We start from the raw sequence: 19,322 nt of genomic DNA on the forward strand, positions 1-19,322 counted from the left end.
TTTTCGTTCCGAAATAAGCGCGGTTAGCAGGGCCGAGGTCCCTGGTAGAGTGATGCGGACAATAATCGCCGATCCGAACTCGGATTTCTCCTCATTTGCGCGATCGGAGGGAATATATCAAGCAGCCAGAAGTCACGCATATTCAATACTTCTCTAAGGGTAATGGTGACTCTCTGATCAGTCCCCAGTGTCCTAGGGACGTGTTGTTGAGCCCACTGACAAAGCAGCTTCGGGCTGCTATCCGCTCACCATACTCCGCCACTACTGCGAGGGTTTAGAATATCTCTTTATATACCTGTTTCCCGGCTCTTGTGCTCGAGTCCTCCACGTTAGACATTCGAGACTAAGTACAGCACACAAGCAATGAACATGTTACGACGAGTACCAAAGACCATTCCAAGGCTTTCGAACCGAGCCGTCGTAAGGACGGCCGCTGCAAACCCTTTTGTCACAATTATGGCACGCCAGTTATCGACCTTACCACCAGTTGAACCTCCCGTTTCCGCACCACTGCCCTCAGACTCATTCCAATTGCTTGCGACAGAGGACAAGGCGGGAGATGCAGAGGACCTTCTGTTCAAACAGCAGGTGGAAGACGTCAAGAAGTGGTGGGCAACACCTCGTTACAATGGTATTAAGAGACCATATACCCCAGAAGATGTTGTGAGCAAGAGAGGCACCTTACAACAGACATATCCGAGCTCGATCATGGCGCGGAAGTTGTTCAATTTGCTGGAGAAGAGAGCGGCCGAAGGGAAGCCGGTACACACGATGGGTGCTATCGATCCTGTACAAATGACGCAACAAGCACCGAACCAGGAGATCCTTTACGTCTCCGGTTGGGCCTGCTCGTCTGTCTTGACTACCACAAACGAGGTGTCGGCTGACTTCGGCGACTATCCCTACAACACAGTACCCAACCAAGTTCAGAGGTTGTTCAAGGCACAACAGCTTCATGACCGCAAGAATTTTGACACAAGGCAAAAGATGAGTGCTCAGGAACGTAAAAACACCCCGTATATCGACTACATGAGACCAATTGTGGCCGATGGTGACACTGGCCACGGAGGTCTATCAGCTGTCATTAAGCTGGCGAAGCTCTTTGCTGAAAATGGTGCGGCGGCCGTCCATTTCGAAGATCAGCTCCACGGAGGGAAAAAGTGTGGTCATCTGGCCGGCAAAGTGCTGGTACCAGTAGGTGACCATATCAATCGTTTGGTGGCTGCTAGATTCCAGTGGGACATGATGGGCTGCGAGAACTTGGTCATTGCACGAACCGATTCCGAGAGTGGACGATTGATTTCCAGTGCCATTGATGTCCGGGACCACGAATATATTCTCGGCGTCACGACGAACACGGAACCACTGTCCGAGCTTCTGCAGGAAATGGAGCTGAAGGGCGCCACTGGACCCGAGATCGACGTCTTCGAAGCTGCCTGGGTCAAGGAGCACAAGTTGGTAACCTTTGATGAGGCTGTCGAAGCTCATATCAAGTCGGAAGGTGGCGATCCGTCCGAATACCTCAATAAGACTAAGCAGGACCGCAACATGTCACTCTCCAAGCGACGCGCCCTCTCGTCTCAGTACACCAAAGCCCCCGTGGTATGGTCTTGCGATGTTCCGAGGACTAGAGAAGGATACTACCACTACCGCGCCGGAATTCCGGCAGCAACAAAGCGAGCCATTGAATTCGCTCCGTATGCTGATCTCTTGTGGCTAGAAACTGCTGATCCATCGGTTCCAAAAGCGGCAGGCTTTGCCAGGGAAATCCGTGCGGCATCTCCAGGCAAGAAGATGGTTTACAATCTCAGTCCATCGTTTAACTGGATGGGTCAAGGTTTCGACGACGCTTCGTTGAAATCGTTCGTCTGGGACCTGGCCAAGGAAGGATTCGTACTCCAGCTCATCTCGCTCGCAGGACTCCATTCGACAGCCACTATTACGAATGAACTCTCGAAAGGATTCAAGAAAGACGGCATGCTCGCTTATGTCAACCTCGTCCAAAGCCGAGAAAAGCAGCTTGGTGTCGATGTTCTTACACATCAGAAATGGAGTGGAGCTCCATACATTGATGGTATCATTGGAGCCATCCAATCCGGAAGCAGTGGAAGCAGGAGTATGGGTGAAGGCAACACGGAGACCGGCTTCTAAGTTTTTAAGACGAAATCGCAACACAGACGGGGGTATTGAAGTAGGACGGCAGAAGATCATCTTTACGGTGATGAATAGATCACTGCTGTTGAGCCTTGCGCAAAGACCCCCGAGTTGTGAACCTTAGGATGAGGGAAGATGCTTCCCTGCTTGACGTTTGATGGTGTTTTGTATGGGCCTTGGAAAACAAGGCAGGAATGAGTCCATGATATCCAATAAAGTGTAGAAACATTTATCCAAAAGCACATAGTATATACAAACCTCGAAAGCACTTTAGTGTAACACCAATACATGAAGCGTGCCAGTCTTAACACGTCCCTACATGCACAATTTTAAGGGATTGGTGGACTCGAATAGGGGTATGTACTCAGCATCCGTACCTCGATATCTGTACCTACCTTATGTAAGGTACCTAAGAGAAAGGCTGACTCAGCCTGCGTCACTGGCCAATTGTTATCTCTTATCGGGCACGATGGTCGCCCTCGCCGCAGTCCAGAAAATTTCCGTTAACGCCCCAAAAAAAAGTGGCAGACACTGAAGGGGGCTCCGTCTTCAAAAGCCCGCAGGCTGATTTACAATTTTTTCTCACAGCGTTCTCTTCCAGCATTTTGTTTTTAATATTTTTCACCTCTCCACTCCGGGTGCGGCATAAAGGGCGAGCGTACCTCTGTGATTCTTTTTTTTTGGCACAGGGAACGAACACAGCGCCGCTTCGACCAGTGACTTTTTTTCAAGAGTCAAACATCCTAGGCTCGAGTCTGCCAGACTATGCCACACATTGATAGCCCTCCTCTGGCTCCCGCAATGGCCTCGACTGTGGTACCAACAAAGTCTTCCTTCTCTGGTCTCCCTCCCACTACTGAAGAAGTGAGCGGGATCCTCCGGACAATCCTCGAAACAGATTCTGCGCAGACCGCCCTCGATGCTTCCTATGCTCTCACGAACCTTCTCATCCAGTCAATAGGCATCCGAGGCCTATTAGGTTATGATTTGATACCAGCAATCAAGAAAGCGGCCGTTGATAAGAAAAATGGCTCCAAGAGAGAAAGCGCCATGTTTATGCTTGGTGCCATGTTTGAAAAGTTTCCTCGGGAACAACCTATTAGCGAAGTGGTCTTCCTTGTCCGAGATGGCGGACTAGTTTATCTTGTGCTCGATGGGCTAGCAGACAAGGGGCCTTCTGTCCGAGAGTCTGCGCAATATGCGGTTGACGAGCTGTTCAAAAATCTTGAACCCGAGGCCATGGCTATTGGCCTTCTTCCCGCCTTGCACCGCTACTTGTCAAAGACGACAGGAAAATGGCAGGGCACTGTCGCTGCCTTCACTTTGCTGGGCAAGATGGCCGATAAAGCCCAGATGGGAACAGGCACAAAGGAAGAGGAACAAGCAAAAGACGTCCTGCGAGATGCAATGGGCCGCACACTCAAGGAGCTAATCCCAGTCGTCGAGGGCGGAATGCATGATTTGAAGGCCGAAGTTGCCAAAGCAGCCACCAAAACGATGACCTCCCTCACTACTCTATTGCAGAACGACGACGTCGCTCCCCGAGTTCCTCTTTTAATCGACACCATGAAGAACCCCTCGGCGCAGACGCTACAGAAAGCCATACACGCGTTGTCACAAACAACTTTTGTTGCAATTGTCACCTCACCCGTCCTTGCGCTCCTCACTCCTCTCCTAGAGAGATCTTTGAACACGCCTACTACCTCTCAGGAGGTGTTGAGACAGACCGTCGTAGTTGTGGAAAACTTGACCAAGTTGGTCCACGACCCCGAAGAGGCCAGAACTTTCTTGCCCAAACTCCAGCCGGGAGTTCAAAGAGTTAAGAATGGGGCTTCCCTTCCAGAAGTTCGGGAGCTTGCCACGAGAGCCAACGATGTCATGAAGAAGGCCATGGGTGAGGACAAGGACGGGGTGACCAACAGCCAGATTACAAAGACAACGACGGATGATGTGCTGAAAGTTCTGGACAGCCAGCTTCGAGCTCAAGGCGGTCTTCAGAAGGAAGATGCGGCCATATGGAAGGACGGTCAGATTTATGTGTCTGAGATGGTCCGAGAAGATGTCAACAGTCGCATGTTCTCACGCATCCCCAACCGTGTTGGTCCTTATCTCAAATATATGCTGCCCGATGAGAGCTGCTCCGCTGTTGCCGAAGGCGTGCAGAAGTATTTCCTCGATGAAGATCATAAAAAATTTGGAGCACCAGTGGTTGAAGACCCTAACGAGGTTGAAATTGTCAACGCGGACTTCTCGCTCGCATATGGTGGCATGTTGCTGCTTTCCCACACCAACCTTCGTCTCTTGAAGGGGCATCGTTACGGTCTGTGCGGCCGTAACGGTGCTGGCAAATCGACCTTGATGCGAAGTATCGCTGATGGGAAACTGGAAGGTTTCCCTTCCAAGGATGTCTTGAGAACGTGCTTTGTTGAGCACAACCAAGGCGAAGACGCCGATATTAGCATCCTAGAGTATGTTGCGAAAGACCCCGAAATTGCAAAAGAAGGTCGCGAACGAATCTCCGAAGTCCTGAGCGAAGTCGGCTTCACCGCCGGGCCAGAGGGCAGGCAGTCACACAAGGTCGGCTCACTGTCTGGCGGTTGGAAGATGAAGTTGGCTTTGGCCAGAGCCATGCTCATGAGAGCCGATGTTCTCCTGCTTGATGAACCTACCAATCATCTCGACGTCGCCAACGTCAAGTGGCTTGAAGAGTATCTGCAAAAACATTCTGAGATCACTTCATTGATCGTGTCTCACGACTCCGGATTTCTGGATGCCGTCTGTACCGACATTCTTCATTACGAGCAGAAAAAGCTGGTTCATTACCAAGGAAATTTGGCAGCTTTCGTCAAGGTCAAACCCGAAGGCAAGAGTTACTATACTCTATCCGCCACCCAGGTGCAATTTAAATTCCCTCCTCCCGGAATTCTCTCTGGCGTCAAGTCCAACACTAGGTCCATCATCCGAATGACCAACGTCAGTTACACGTATCCCGGGGCCTCAAAGCCAAGCTTGCATGATGTTTCTTGCCAATTGAGCCTGTCCTCCCGGGTCGCCATCATTGGTGCCAATGGCGCAGGAAAATCGACGTTGATCAAGATGTTGACGGGTGAAGCGATTCCCCAAACTGGCAAGGTCGAGAAGCATCCCAATCTACGTATCGGTTACATCAAGCAACACGCACTTGAACACGTTGAAATGCATTTGGAGAAGACACCAAACCAGTATCTGCAATGGAGATACGCCAACGGAGACGACCGAGAGGTTCTCATGAAAGCCACCCGCGTGCTCACAGACGAAGACAAGGCACAGATGGACAAATGGGTTGACCTTGGGGACGGCAAGGGTCCTCGACAAATCGAGAACTTGATGGGTCGACAGAAGTACAAGAAGACATTCCAGTACGAGGTCAAATGGCGCAACATGCTTCCCAAGTTCAACAGTCAAGTGTCGCGCGAAAGTCTCCTGGAATGGGGATTCCAGAAGCTGATTCAAGAATTTGACGACCATGAAGCCTCGCGTGAAGGTCTCGGCTACAGAATCCTGGAGCCCAAGGTCATTGCCAAGCACTTCGAAGACGTCGGCTTGGATCCTGAGATTGCCAATCACAACGAGATCTCCGGGTTGAGTGGTGGGCAAAAGGTCAAGGTTGTGTTGGCTGGTGCCATGTGGAACAATCCTCACTTGCTCGTGCTGGACGAACCTACCAACTTTTTGGACCGAGACTCTTTGGGTGGCCTGGCCGTGGCCATCCGTGACTATAAAGGTGGTGTAGTCATGATCAGTCACAACGAGGAATTCGTTGGGGCTTTGTGCCCCGAGCAATGGCATGTCGCTGATGGCAAAGTCATGCACAAGGGCCACCTCGCCATCGATCTCAATCGATTCGAGGATTCGCGACCAGGGTCCAGCAACGTCAGCTCTGTTGTTTCTAGCGCCAATGCATCTGCCACCAACTCCGGCGTAGAAGATAACAGCGAAATGAAGTTCAAGGCGAAGAAGAAGAAGAAGTTGACGCGCGCACAAATGAAGGAGAGAGAAGTTCGACGAAGATTACGACAGTAAGTGTGATTCTTTTCCCCGAGCTCGAAGGAATGCGGCATGCTAACATGACATTTTTCTTAGTATTGAATGGTTAAATAGCCCCAAGGGCACTCCTCACCCTCCAGACACGGATGATGAGGCGGAGTAGATGATGAGCAATGTGGTGAACACTTCCGGTGTTTTTCAATAGATCATAGCGTTGGCGTTATCATAGATGAGTGGTCTGGTTATTCGAAGCATGGGTCCAAAAAGATAGATGGGTTGATGGAATACGATTTCGTATGCGTGCATGGGTGTCGATTTTTCGCATGAGGCTGTCGAGGACAACCCCCCGGCTTTTGCAAGATTGGTTGATATAGGGTTGTCTACGAGGAAACTCCAGGATAAATGAAGGATTTCCTTGTGGTTACACAGGCCTATATCGTGTCTTCTCCTATGTTCAGATTGGTGAAGCAGCATTGTGGGAGTCTTGAACGTAGAGATGATCTCCATATCTCTTGATGATGACGTCGACCTCGGTTACAATTAGTTTCATCACTTGAAGCAATACAAAAAAAATATTTACTTCTCCAACGCACCAACTTCGTCTACCAGCAGAGACTGATCTCGAAGCTCCACAAGTACCAAATAGAATACTTCAAGTGCACACGGACTCACACTCGTATGTAGTCGATCTGCGCCCAGAATGACAACCACCGACTCTCCTCAACCTAAAGATCCTCACACCACCCCCGCTGCCATGAAGATCCCAATCAACCCACAGCGCGCAAGCACTCTCGTCTCGAACCTCGAGCATGTCACTTCTCGCATCTCGTCTGCCGCCGGCGCCGGTGCGCGAGGACCTCCTCCTCCTCCTCGGCTCGTCGCCGTCTCCAAGCTCAAACCCGCCTCGGACATTCTGGCGCTGCACAACCCCCCGACCTCGCACGAACACTTTGGCGAAAACTACGTCCAGGAACTCCTCGAAAAGTCCCGCCTCCTCCCGCGCAGCATCAAATGGCACTTTATCGGTGGGCTACAATCAAACAAGGCCACGCAGCTGGCCAGGGACATTCCGAACCTGTGGGCGGTGGAGAGCGTGGACTCGGAGAAAAAGGCCACACTGCTGGACAAGGGACGGTCACAACTGACGTCCTCCGCCACCGCCGAACCACTCCGCGTGTTCATTCAGGTCAACACGTCAGGTGAGGATTCCAAATCCGGGGTACCGCCCGGGTCGGGAGAACTGAACGCGTTGGCTAGACACATCAGAAACAATTGTCCGCATTTGAGGCTACAAGGGCTCATGACGATCGGGGCGATAGCGAGGTCCAAGGCCACGACCCCCGAGACGGAGAATGAAGACTTTGTTTGTCTGAGGGAAACCAGGGACGCGCTGGCGAAAGAGCTGGACGTGAATCCCGACGAGTTGGAGTTGAGTATGGGCATGAGCGAGGATTTCGAGGGCGCGATCCGACAGGGGAGTAGCGAGGTCAGGGTCGGGAGTACCATATTCGGCGAACGGCCTGCGAAGAAGGACGCAAAGGTCTTGGAGGACACGGAGAGTGAGAAGAGGTAAAGAGGTGGGATTCGCCTTTTTCACCGGGGATGAAGATCGAGCGGAGGTCCGAGAAGAAATCACCTCCAAAAACAAACCATCAAACGCGAAGGGAAGATTACTCGCTCGGGAAAGAGATCTTGACTCGGTTCCATGACAAGTCACGTTTCGCATTACAGGTTGGCCCAGTATCAGCGAGGGAAGAAGAGGGAAGAATCCCCCCGAGGGAAATGAAAGAAAAGTACCTTGCTTTTGCGGCCTACAATTTTGGAAGAGTTTGTAGAGAAAGTCAAAGGGGGGCCGGCGCCGACGAAGACAATCCCACACCTGGAGCGAAAGTAACTACCTGTCTTCTGCTCTACCAAACAACAAAACCTCTGAAAAAGAGGCTGTCTGGTCAACGCTGGATGGTTGACAACTTTCCGATCGATGGGGTCCTTCGCCGCCATATTGAAGCTCACCGAGCCGTGCATTCTCTTGGAGTGGATGGATTGCCTAACCTATCCTACCATAACCTTGTCCTACTCGACAGTGTCAAGTGAGGAGGGACATTAGTCGAACTCAAGCACACGAGTGGCGGACGATGCATGAGGAGTTGAGGAGGAGACGACGACGACGACATTACGATCTCTCCCACGCGACGACTCGACTGTATGGTGGACCACACAGAATGTTGGTTGTACGTGGTCGCGTTTCGGCAAGGACAATTATGTTACATACGGGATTCGAATGTATCTGTACTCGGTAGAAGAACGATGTACAGAATGAACAAGAGTGAGAATCAGAAAACGAGTGTCATGTATACCTACTCACGGTAGATATGAATGATCGAGGGCTCACTACTGGCCACAGTCTACTCGTATAAATGAATGCTTCCGTTGTGACCCTTTTTCCTTGGGTATATCTCCTTCGTTATAGCCCTAAGTTACCTAGATACCCCAGGCCCTCCGCGTCAGTCACATCACAATTAGCCACATAAGCTACCTATCCTTGAGAGAATTCTTCTACTCAAACTCCCACGTATCAAAAATTTCGTGATTGCCCCTTTCTCGCAGGAATAAGGCAAAAGAAGAAAAAAAGAGACAGAAAATCCCATCTGGCCGGCCGTCTCAGCATTCACCATCACTGTGAAATGTAGAAGAAGAAGAAAAAGAAAAAAAAAGGCAAATCGCTACAAAACACCTTGCAATGTGGAAAAAAAAACAAGAAATGTGCCCTCTTTTTCTGGTTCCAAAAAATAGGGGATCCCACCCGCACACAAAACACACACCGCGACACACCAACACACACAACACAACACAAGACAGCCCATTCCTCACCGCCCCGTTCGTCCATCATCAGTCGAGGATTGTCCTTATGTCCTCCCATTTGCGTTATTTCAAGAAGAAGGAAAAAGAAACCTTCCCTCCCAGCTCACTTCGTCGGTGTACTGTTACTGCTGTCCATCGAGGCGCGAGTTGAACCGTCTTCGTTCTGCTGTTCCTGCTGCTGCTGCTTGTGACCGTTCCTGCCCTTTTTCAGGATCGAGTCGATGAGGTCCTGAGAACACTTGTTTGCGACGTTGGCGGCGGGCACGAGGTGACCGCCGGGACTCGTGGGCAATGACGACCCGTTCTTGTCCTCGCTCTTTCTCATGTGGAACGGGAGCGCGTGCGACGGTACGCTGGAACTCGCCGGCGTGGTCGGTCTCGACGACGACGACGATACCCTGTCCGGCACCGACGACGACGTCCCGTTGGCCACCGGCGAGGAGCCGTGCGAAGGGATCCGTTCCAGGTTCGACGTCCGTCTCGACACGGGGATCGACGGAGCCGGGTTGGGGGTTCCGGTCCGCGAGGGGGGAACCATCGACTGGAACGACGCGGTCGAGGCACGGCTCAAGCCGCCGGGCGTCGGGATGTATTCGCGCTCCTTGGTCAGGTAGGGATGATCGAGCAGCTGCTTGGCCGTCCACCGCTCCTCGGGCACCCAGCAAATCATGTGCTTGGCCATGTCGACAAACAGGTCCTTGTCCTCGCCTCTCATTCTGGTGATGGAGCTCTCAAACGAAATCTCCTTGTCAACATAGTCCGGGTATTTGAAGTTGCCATCACCGTCAAAGTAGTAGGACGACTTGGCCCCTCGCTTGAGCAAGTCGACTGGTGGAGGGCCCAACAGGCCTATCATTAGACCCAGGTGTTTCTCGGGCCGGTAGTGTCCGGGTTTTGTGTCGATAGAATCGAACAGCCCAAAAGTCTCAAACAAATCCCACAGCATCACGCCCAGATTCCAGATATCGGCAGGGTAGGACCAACCGGCCTGTAGGATGACTTCTGGCGCCATAAACGCGTTTGATTGGATCGGCTTCGTGTTCTTTCCGTCTCCCCACGCCGCCAGACCGATGTCTGTGATCTTGGCCGTGCCGATGACGACGTCGGTCGGGGCTTCGCCAAAGTCGCTGCACGAGGTGTAGATGATACGCCCGTGAGAGTCTGGCATCTTTCGTGGCGACGGGTGGTCGATTTCATGCTGGACGAATTTGTCGAGAATGGTCGGGTCGCCAAGGCCCATCATGATGTTGTCGGCTTTCAGATCGGTGTGCACCACTCCACATTCTGTGTGGAGGTAGTCGAGGCCTTTCAACAGAGCCGGTAACAGCTTGCGGAGCTTCTCGGAATTGAAGCGTCGGCCGGGGAATTTCTCCATGCAGTTATCGATGGGTTCTCGGAGGACGTCGTATACGATGCAGAGATGCTCGCCGTGGCGGGACCTGAGCTTGAACGTATCTCGCATGAATCGGATGTGGTTGTAGCCTGGGTGGTTGGGATTGGCGGAGAACAACTTCTGGGCGATTTCTCGTCGGCCTTTTAAGAAGTCATCGGTCAAGGTGTTGACATTGATCTTGATTGTGACGTATTTGTGGTTGCCCGCACATTGATCGCTATATGAAGAAGGTCAATCGCATATCCTGATGAGGAAGCCTCTCATTATTTGACTAGGAAAAGTAGAACTTACGCTTTCAAGTCCTTTGCCAGCCATACCGTCGCCGTCATGCCGAAGCCCAGTTTCGCACATAGTTTGTATCGATCATTGAAAACCTCGCCTATCCGAGCGGCATAGAAGTTGTCTGCACTGTACTTGGGCAGAGTCTCTTCTTCGATTTGCTTCAGCGCTGAGATGGTGTCTGCTTGAGGATGTGGCGAGTTCCCTCTTCCATGCACCAAATCGCTAAGAGACTGCCGGTTTGTATGACTACGTACTCGTTTGAGCATACTGGGCCGTTGCATCGGCATTGTGTGCGGCGGTAACTCTGAAAGTGGACAGAGGGCTAAAGGAAACCAGAAAAAGAGAGTAACAACGGGGCTACTGAAAATCTAGACGTTCTTCCATGCTATCGTCAAAGTCGGGATCGTAAGCGTTCGCGACAGTGTCGTTCGTTTTGAGTGAGGCTGGAATGCTGCAAAGGAAAAAGCTGAAACTTCTAGCGTAAGGATGGCAAGGATGGCACGGAAGAGTCGGCTGGTGCGAGCGACGTCAGATCGGCGTCTCGTGGAGCGATGAAAGAACTAAGCGAGCACGGGCGTTAAGTTGGGAAATTGTCCGGGCCCGGTGGTCAGGGTTCTTGGGCCTCTGCCTTGCCTCTTGTGTCGCCCGAGGGAGGAGTCGATGGAGATTTGTAGTTATCTTTGGTTCGTACGGGCGCCGGACGAAGTGCGTGGATCACAGGACACGCTCGCCAACGCTGGAGCCGCAACAACGATGCTTCCTGATATAAAATCACTCGTCGATCAGCGTGTGGCGGATGTGCGGATTAGTTTTTGTGTGTTCGTATCGAACTCTGGGTTGTTGGAGGTGAGAGATATGTCGATCCAAGCAAGAAGCACGGAGCCAGGAACGTGCAGATGGTTGTACGAGGGCTTCGTAATGACCGAGCTGAGGCGATGTGACGATGGTGTGCTGATGAGTAATGTATCTGCTATTTGGTAGGAGAGTGGAGGATCTGTTTTGGGATCTGGTTGGAAGATGAGCCGAGATGAAATTGAGAAGAGTTGAGAAAGAGGTAGAAGAGACAATTGTTGACTTGGAGAATATATTGGCAAGCTTCGTGTTGTTTATAACAGGCTGTTGAGAGAATTAGAACAGGATTTGGTGGTGATTTGTAGTTGTTTGTGTCGCCCAAAATATCACGCAATGCACGTGATGGTTCTGGCTTGGGCATTACGAGTACGAGGTACCAAGAGACTTGCCTTAGCTAAGGTATTAGGTACAAACCCTGGCTACTTACCTAACTCGAAGCTATTTAGGGGCGCCTAGAGAGCCCTAAGAGGTCCGAGTGCCGGTACTTGTCAAGATGCCCCCAGGTGGTTATGGAGGGCCCTAAGTACCACCTTCAGCCTCATCGGCCTCAGCAGCCATTTAGGCATCTTCTCATCTCTTTTTTGTCTCTCGCATCCACCTTTTCGCTCTCCGTAAACAGTCCGTAATGAGGCGTTCTTTGCGAGGACACAATCCCTAGTCCGCCTCATCATTCTCATCCTGATCATCGTCCTCATACATGTCCGCCACTGGATGCCGCCCATGAGTCGAACTAATCACCTTGGCTTGGTAATATCTTTCCCGTCGTCTCCTCTAATCAGCTCTAGGCGCACCAGGCCTTTTCACTATTGAACGAACAAGGCATCCGTACAGTCAGCCTTTCCTTGATTTCTTCATCACCAAGGACCCTCTATCGATTTGCAATACTACAACATTGACAAGGACTTGCACATGATTGAAACATGTTACCAAATATGACTCCTCGATCTAAGACTCATGAGACTTGGCTGCTTGGAATACAAAGGACGACGAGCTTCTGAGGACTTCTGCCGAGAAACCTGCGTTCATGCTAAAGAGGGAATCCCCTTTGTCTCAGGTACCTCCTTATCGACCTTTCTGATTACCTACTATCTGTACCTATCTGTTGAGGCTACTATGAGCCTCTCGTCCGGCTACTTTGACCAACAACTTTCTTGTCTTTTCTCCTATCCTTTCCGGTTCATTTTCTCCTTCCTTCGAGCCGATCTCTTATCTTCTCTGGCCTTCTTCGCGCTCCGCATTTGGATACCACGTCGGCTGATGATGAGCAATGCTGGCGCAAATGCCATGTAAATGAGCGCCCAAAATGTGTACGCCCACCCTTGACCAAAGGCCTTGCTCATCGGACCGATCGCCGCCGATGCTGCTGCTCCAAGCTCACATCGAATAAAGTTGTTTGCTGCCGTGGCTGCCGCTGCCTGCCCCGGCCAAAGATCCGTCATCAGGACATTCATGACCTGGTATGAAGCAATTGAACAATATCCCAAAAAGAACAAGAAGATAATCGGCCCTGCCAGACTGATCTTGTGGCCCACTGTCCACCCGTATGCGATCACAAAAACTCCGTTGGCAAGGAGAATTGGCAGAGCCACTTGAATCCGTGCTGTTTCAATGGGAAAGTCGGTCAAGTCTTGTCGAACTCCTTTGACTACGGTTATCCCGAGCCGTTGGGCATGCCTTTGATAATTCCAGTCGACCAGCTTGCCTGTCGTGAACGCGGCCAGGATCCCCCCGACACCAATAGGGATGAAAACCAGACCGATCTGGATGTCGTTGAACCCGTATTCGTCCCTGAATGCGGCCGAAGCTCCAGTCGATATCGCATAAAAACAAGCAAGGTTCAATCCGGTTGCCACCAGAATGACCAACGACGCAGGATCAAACAGAATCCACAAGGTCGCCAAGGGGTTCGGAAATCGGAATCGATAATTCTTCCTCAACTCGGCCTGTTCGGCGGCGTCAAACACAAGTCCCCGTTTGGCTCTGCGCTTGTGCCTGATCACGTCCGTCAACGACGTATTGAGTGGCGGCGGAGGAATGGACCCGTCTCCCACGATCTTGCGACACGTTTCCGGGAGGAACAAGAACAACGGGACCGTAAAGACTCCCGAGAAGATGAGCAGGAACCAGAACAGCCAATGCCACTCCAGATTCTGACTGATCAATCCGCCGATGATGGGACTCAGCGTTGGCCCGAGGAGACCCCCGAGAGACGCAAAGGCGATGTAGGCGCCGCGCTGCTCCGACGTGATTGTGTCCCCGACCAGTCCGTTGGCCAGCGCAATCGTGCCACTGCTCCCGGCACTCTGCAGGCATCGCAGCCCGAGAAGCGCGGCGTAGCTATTCTGCAAGCCCAGTCCGAGGTTGGCGCAGATGTAGATGGTGAAGCACAACATGTACGCAGGCCGTCTGCCCATGTTGTCGGCGAAGCCGGCAATCACCATGGGCGCCAGTCCTTGCAATATCAAATACGTCGTGACCGTGAGATTGACCTCCGAGTTCGAAACGTGCAGCGCCTTTGCGATCGTCCCCAACGCAGGGAAGTATATCGAACTCGTCAGTGGAGAAAAGAATCCAGCCAGAGAACCCGCAAGGATGATGATCCTCTTCTCATTCGTGCTGAAGACGGAGTACGGTTTCTCTTGCGTGGTGTTTCGGCCTGATGATCCAAGTTCGACTTGGTCATTTTGTCCGTCTGCCTCCGTGTCTGTTCTCTTCTCGCCGTTCTCTAGTCGGGGTGGCTGGATGGCATGGGCAGCTCCGACTTCAACATCTGTCGAGATTCCTGACGGCCTCGTTTGGCTCTCGTCTTCATGTTGACCTTCGCTCATCGTGTGTCGTGTTGATTGCCTCCCTTTGTTTTAAAAATAAAGAAAAAAAATGGAAAGGATACCCCTATTGAAACACACAGAAGAAAAACCAAGTGGTGACTGGCGAACCCCTTGATTTCAAGGTGTATGGATGATCATGATACGCTGAGTCACAAACCACCGGCGTCGATTTTTCAGTCAAGTTGATATAGTGCAGATTGTGGAGCACGTCGACGCCCGGATTGCACTGGTAAGTACGGAGTAAGTAACTGAATACCCTGTCAAGTGGTTGCTTTTGAACAACCATGTCATTTCCCTTCTTTCTCGCCGCTCCGGTTCAGGCCCGGTCTTGGGCAGACCGGCCACTCGGCTCGGACGATGATTGGTCATTGCGGTGACAACATTGCTTTTCCTCGACCGGTCTTCAAGGATCACTGCTGATCCTACGGTAGGTCCAGGTTCAAGCATGTAACATGTCCTTTAACGCCGACACGGAGTTAAAGGCCAACTTGGATCTCCTTTTTGGCATATTTTGAGGCTGAGAAAAAAGATTTGACAGACCCTGACCCCATCATTTATTGTCTCCCCTCGCCTTACTACCTCCGAACCATTCGGTACCTACATGCTGCAAATTACGTCCTGATACAAGACGAGATTCAGTCTTTCGTCGGCATCGCTCGGTACACGTTGCACGCCCGGCACACGCCGTACAAACCGATCTACCTCAAAAATCTTATCAATCCAAAGTCCGGTCGACGGGCCCAAAGGGTTTCGCCTGCAACTCAGCGTCGCCATCAAAGGGGAAGTCAATTCAACAAGTCGTTCCGAAGTTTGAAGTTATAAAACTGCGTCCTGTTACGGTCACGTTTACGCAATCACCCCATCCTCGGCCACCAAGCTGTCGAGCACACGTACATTCATACACACACCCAATCATAACGCCGCACTGTTCGAGTCTCGTTGTTCGACTTGTGCCGACCAAGAACGAACAAGGCCCCCCCCAAAATGTTCCCCTTCAATTACCTCGAATACTTCCTCGGTCGTCTCTTGTCTTCCAACCGAGGTCGAGACTCCAAATTATGGATCAACGACAGGTCCTTGTTTGAAGAAGGGATTCCACAAAACATCACGGTGACCTGTCCAGAAATAGGACCTTCCAATTCCGTGATGCCCGTGGAGTACAGTGCGTACGGAACATCGAGATTTCCGACACTCACCTGGAACATCGACACGTCCAGCACCGGGGCGTCGAACGGAATCGAGAATCGAATCAAGGAATACGTTATCCTGGTCGAAGACCCCGACGCCCCTCTGCCTCTGGTGCCGAATCACGGGTTGTTCTATGCCATCCCGGCCACGAAGACTACCGTCACGGCGGACGATGTTGTACTCGACACAAAACCAGCGGTGACAGCATCGGTGGAAGGAGCAAAATATCTACGTGGTGGGTTCAGATTGGGTAAGAACCTACGTGGGACAATCTACGCGGGTCCCCGACCTCCTCTGGGGCACGGCCCTCACAGGTATTTCTACCAGGTCATCGCACTCGACCAAGCCCTCGACGTGGACGAGATGAAGCCAGTGGCCACAAAGGCCGAATTGGAGGTCGCCATCAAGGGCAAAATAGTCGGGTACGGTGTCTGGATTGGCGTTTTTGAGAGAAAATGGGAGTGAGGTACATATGCTGCCACAGACATGAAATGTTCAATGGAGCCTACCTAATTAAATCATAAATATGCCGTTGACCAAGGAGAGGGTGCAGACGAGAGTCATCAGCAGGAAAAAGAAATCGTCCTTTTTCTCTCATTTAATGATTTCGTTGTATCTCAGTTCTGAATAATTCCGAAATACCACCATTCAACAGACTCGTCACCATGTGTGCCAGCGCTGCGCTGCTCTGCCCGGGGGCCCTATCCTTGTTCGTCTTCATGCTTCATAGGTCACGAAGTTGCTTGCAGAGATCAATCAATGTCTGGCAGGTTTCGAAGCTCGGGCATCTCGCAGCACGCTCATCATAAGTCCATAACCATACCAATCCAAACTAATAGTACAATTCACAGCATCTGAGAGATGAGAATCCGACACCTTTTCCTTGGTGTGCGTGTTGGAGATAAACAGGAAATTTTTCAAACACCTGCAAGCGAATCATCGGCCCAAAACGTTGAAAAGATATCTTCACCAGAAGGCCATCCAAACTCCGCCAACATCGGATCATCCATAAAACTAGCATAGTCAGGCTTCAATGAGGCACCACTGCCCATCGGCGCTGCGTACAAGGTACTTCCTCCGTTCGGCGTTGTGTTATTCTCGGTCGCAGTGGGAGCAAGGCCTAAAATACATTGATTTTCGTTAGCTGGGACATATTCATGCAAGGGGAAAGAAGAGATCATGTCATGACAGTGTCACAAATCAGAAGCCACAGCGAGGGGCAGTCCGTACTACCTCGATTATTATCCCCGATCGGCGGTGGATAAACACCCATGAATGCACCGAATTCTTCTCGCCACCAAACAATTCCGTCCAGGAGGACACTACCGACCAGACGACTTCGGACGCGTAGCGACACCATCTCTGTACCATCTGGTTTGTGAAAGACTCTATCACTGTTCCACAGTTGAGTTAATGCGACTCCATTCCGAGCGGGGATATCGTCGTTCTGTAATGAAAGTCGCTTGTGCAGACTAATACCGACAAAGAGCGCAGATCGAGCCCTATCGACGTTGATGTAGCGTGAAAAGGAGGTTTTGAGAAGGCGTAGGAGAATATGGCATGGCCACATGAGACCATAGTAGAAGGTGATTGGAGCAGCAGGAAGGGAGATTTGTCCGGTCTTGTCGAGGGTGTCGAAACTTTCAATCACTTGGCAGCACGTAACACAGAGGTCGTAGAGGGAGGTGGGATCCTGCGCCGAAGGGGATTTGTAGAGGTTGTATGCTTGGATACTTTGTGTTGCGAGGTGGACGTAGAGTCGATCCAAATCTATCAAGTTGAAAAAGCCATTAGTGCTGTGTATATCTGGACGAATGATCTTCAACTACTTGCCTGATGCATACTCGAGACCGACACTGGCGATCTGAGCTTGAAATACGCCCAGTAAAGTGTCCAACGAACGTTCCTGGTCGGCGGACATGGTCCGCACACCATTTTGTGACACCGCGATTGAGCATCTCGTCACTACATCTTGAAGTTTGAGCTCGAATTTGAGTCTTGGAGTCATGTCTTGAAAGAGTGCTCGTTTTTGTTCTTGGTCATGGGGGGTGTCGAGGATTGGCGTTGCCGGCATGCCCTTACCCAAGCACGCACTGTGTACCATGTCATTAGATCTCTCTTTCCAAGGAAGTAGCCCGATAGCAAGAATGCGACTTACCGCTGATATATGAGCATACAATATCCCCAAGTCGCTGCTCTCTTCTTTGTTTCCTCTTCGCTTAGCTTGAGGCGAACTTTGCTGAATTCCTGACCAGATGAGGGTAGGTGCAAGCCAAGCTGCATGGCCATGTGCAACAGGGCAGCGCTCATAGGGAAGACCATGTCTTGTCCAGTGTTGGATTTGGGAAACGGCCAGTACAAGAGAATCATCCAGGCTTGAACCATAGGTAGAGAGATATTCCCATTGACGGAGAGAAGAGCCATGGCTTTGATTTTCGAGGGTAGGACACCGAGTAAGGTAGGATTATTAGAATATGTCCGGCAGCCGACTCCGACGATAACCCAGAAGAGGACAGGTGAAAGAGCGTAGCATGCGTTGGGAGTCATTGAAGGATCGAGGATAGGCATGAGATTTGCATAGTCCCGGAAGTATCTGTAGAATATGAATCAGTATTTGACGAAATGACACCGCGGGATAAGACCGGTCAGAGGCTTCTCGTCGAGTAGCGCTTTACACCATGATCTGTATCAGGACTCACATCCGGAATGTCGCATCAATATCTCTAGCGTCAACTGTCTGCCCTTCGAGGACCCTGGATAGCGTGGGCAAACCTGCCTGATCGTGTGGTATACTTTCCGGCGTCTGGAGAGTTTCGGCAGCCTGAGAGAACGAGCGGTAAGAGACTGGAGCGATATTCGCGTCTCTGAAAAAAGGAGCAACTGAAGCAAGTCGACTCTCATTGTCGGCGTTTCGAGTACCATTGGTGTCGACCGCATTCCACGTTGGTTCTGAGAGGGCGGAAGAATCGCGTCGGCCCGATGAATTGAGTCTCTCCTGTAGTTCATCGGTGCGCGATTCAAGTTCGGATATTCGCTTGCGTTTGTGCTCCCGTTTGAAAGGCTCGGACACAGTGCATTTCCGATTCATCTTGCGGCATCGTGAGCAAGGATTGTCTGGGTCGAGATAGGCATCGCATTTGGCCTAGACAAATAAAGGTCAGCTTGAGTTTGCACACACAGAGGGGGATGAAAGCCTCAAGACCTGCCAGGCAGCGGTCGGAGCGCGAAATGACAGTTTGTTGCTGATCAAGTATCGAACCAGGGAGCCATCTCTTAAGTGGAAAGCCAGTTCGGGGGAAAAACTAGCACATGAAGACCAGAGGGAAGTCTGCTTGACGCGAACTCACCTTTTGCTGTCGACATTCAGTACATGCTCGCTTGGCCAGTTTGATTTCTCCCCTACAACCTGTATCAGCTATCACCCACGGACGAGAAGTTGACCCGGAACACCAACTGAGGAGTTGTGGACGTGCTCATCTTCGGAATCTTTTGAGCTGAATGAGGATGGGATCAGTGGCGCGTTTTTTGAGGTTCTACTTATGGAAATTGGCTTCTTTCTGAGCAAACACTCTCCGACAAGGCGACAAAGAAATGGCTTGGGAGACAGCGTATAGCTTGAGTTATACAAACCGACTTTCGGCCTAGTGACGGAGAACCACAGAGTAGGAGATTTGGGTGTAAATACCGAAGTTGATGGGGCTGGGAACGGCACATTCGGGCAAGACGGGAAGAAGCAG

At 51.3% G+C, this 19,322-nt stretch overlaps 7 protein-coding genes across 9 annotated transcripts; 5 read left to right on the forward strand and 2 right to left on the reverse strand.

Annotated features, from left to right (window-relative positions):
* Positions 1–109: 109 nt before the first annotated feature.
* On the forward strand, positions 110–2,479 carry PV06_05572 (isocitrate lyase). Its single transcript, XM_016406590.1, has one exon. The coding sequence runs from the start codon at positions 364–366 to the stop codon at positions 2,149–2,151; it is 1,788 nt and encodes a 595-aa protein (XP_016262194.1). The 5' UTR covers positions 110–363; the 3' UTR covers positions 2,152–2,479.
* A 237-nt stretch (positions 2,480–2,716) lies between these two features.
* Positions 2,717–6,767, forward strand: PV06_05573 (uncharacterized protein). The gene is made up of 2 exons (XM_016406591.1): positions 2,717–6,212; positions 6,277–6,767. The coding sequence occupies exons 1-2, from the start codon at positions 2,920–2,922 to the stop codon at positions 6,341–6,343; spliced, it is 3,360 nt and encodes a 1,119-aa protein (XP_016262195.1). The 5' UTR covers positions 2,717–2,919; the 3' UTR covers positions 6,344–6,767.
* A 5-nt stretch (positions 6,768–6,772) lies between these two features.
* On the forward strand, positions 6,773–8,616 carry PV06_05574 (YggS family pyridoxal phosphate enzyme). Its single transcript, XM_016406592.1, has one exon. The coding sequence runs from the start codon at positions 6,881–6,883 to the stop codon at positions 7,751–7,753; it is 873 nt and encodes a 290-aa protein (XP_016262196.1). The 5' UTR covers positions 6,773–6,880; the 3' UTR covers positions 7,754–8,616.
* On the reverse strand, positions 8,508–11,876 carry PV06_05575 (uncharacterized protein). The gene is made up of 2 exons (XM_016406593.1): positions 10,727–11,876; positions 8,508–10,652 (listed from the first exon to the last, which is right to left on the reverse strand). The coding sequence occupies exons 1-2, from the start codon at positions 11,002–11,004 to the stop codon at positions 9,146–9,148; spliced, it is 1,785 nt and encodes a 594-aa protein (XP_016262197.1). The 5' UTR covers positions 11,005–11,876; the 3' UTR covers positions 8,508–9,145.
* Positions 11,877–13,239: 1,363 nt separating this feature from the next.
* PV06_05576 (uncharacterized protein) lies at positions 13,240–14,229 on the forward strand (the record flags this gene model as incomplete). The annotated part of the gene is made up of 1 exon (XM_016406594.1): positions 13,240–14,229. The coding sequence occupies one exon, from the start codon at positions 13,240–13,242 to the stop codon at positions 14,227–14,229; it is 990 nt and encodes a 329-aa protein (XP_016262198.1).
* A 1,152-nt stretch (positions 14,230–15,381) lies between these two features.
* Positions 15,382–16,050, forward strand: PV06_05577 (uncharacterized protein; the record flags this gene model as incomplete). The annotated part of the gene is made up of 1 exon (XM_016406595.1): positions 15,382–16,050. One exon carries the CDS (start codon positions 15,382–15,384, stop codon positions 16,048–16,050), a length of 669 nt encoding a protein of 222 aa, XP_016262199.1.
* A 70-nt stretch (positions 16,051–16,120) lies between these two features.
* Positions 16,121–19,304, reverse strand: PV06_05578. Of its 3 annotated transcripts, XM_016406596.1 has the most exons (7): positions 19,040–19,304; positions 18,933–18,984; positions 18,285–18,727; positions 17,744–18,178; positions 17,419–17,678; positions 16,816–17,355; positions 16,121–16,705 (listed from the first exon to the last, which is right to left on the reverse strand). In XM_016406596.1, exons 1-7 carry the CDS (start codon positions 19,060–19,062, stop codon positions 16,503–16,505), a joined length of 1,956 nt encoding a protein of 651 aa, XP_016262200.1. In that variant the 5' UTR covers positions 19,063–19,304; the 3' UTR covers positions 16,121–16,502. The 3 variants fall into 3 exon arrangements, with proteins under 3 accessions (XP_016262200.1, XP_016262202.1, XP_016262201.1); XM_016406598.1 differs by having other exon boundaries at positions 16,121–17,355; XM_016406597.1 differs by having other exon boundaries at positions 18,933–19,304.
* Positions 19,305–19,322: the final 18 nt, after the last annotated feature.

This window comes from Exophiala oligosperma (genome assembly GCF_000835515.1).
Source record: "Exophiala oligosperma strain CBS 72588 unplaced genomic scaffold supercont1.5, whole genome shotgun sequence".
Taxonomy (NCBI): Eukaryota; Fungi; Ascomycota; class Eurotiomycetes; order Chaetothyriales; family Herpotrichiellaceae; genus Exophiala; species Exophiala oligosperma.

What these genes read in the sequence shown, in the direction of transcription:
- PV06_05572 (XM_016406590.1), top strand. Translation starts at nt 364, where the DNA reads ATGAACATGTTACGACGAGTACCAAAGACCATTCCAAGGCTTTCGAAC.
- PV06_05573 (XM_016406591.1), top strand. Translation starts at nt 2,920, where the DNA reads ATGCCACACATTGATAGCCCTCCTCTGGCTCCCGCAATGGCCTCGACT. An exon ending in GTTCGACGAAGATTACGACA is followed by an intron (nt 6,213 to 6,276) that starts GTAAGTGTGATT and finishes CATTTTTCTTAG; the next exon opens with TATTGAATGGTTAAATAGCC.
- PV06_05574 (XM_016406592.1), top strand. Translation starts at nt 6,881, where the DNA reads ATGACAACCACCGACTCTCCTCAACCTAAAGATCCTCACACCACCCCC.
- PV06_05575 (XM_016406593.1), bottom strand. Translation starts at nt 11,004, where the DNA reads ATGCCGATGCAACGGCCCAGTATGCTCAAACGAGTACGTAGTCATACA. An exon ending in CTGGCAAAGGACTTGAAAGC is followed by an intron (nt 10,653 to 10,726) that starts GTAAGTTCTACT and finishes TTCTTCATATAG; the next exon opens with CGATCAATGTGCGGGCAACC.
- PV06_05578 (XM_016406596.1), bottom strand. Translation starts at nt 19,062, where the DNA reads ATGAGCACGTCCACAACTCCTCA. An exon ending in CTGAATGTCGACAGCAAAAG is followed by an intron (nt 18,728 to 18,932) that starts GTGAGTTCGCGT and finishes TTATTTGTCTAG; the next exon opens with GCCAAATGCGATGCCTATCT. An exon ending in CGGGGATAATAATCGAGGTA is followed by an intron (nt 16,706 to 16,815) that starts GTACGGACTGCC and finishes AATGTATTTTAG; the next exon opens with GCCTTGCTCCCACTGCGACC.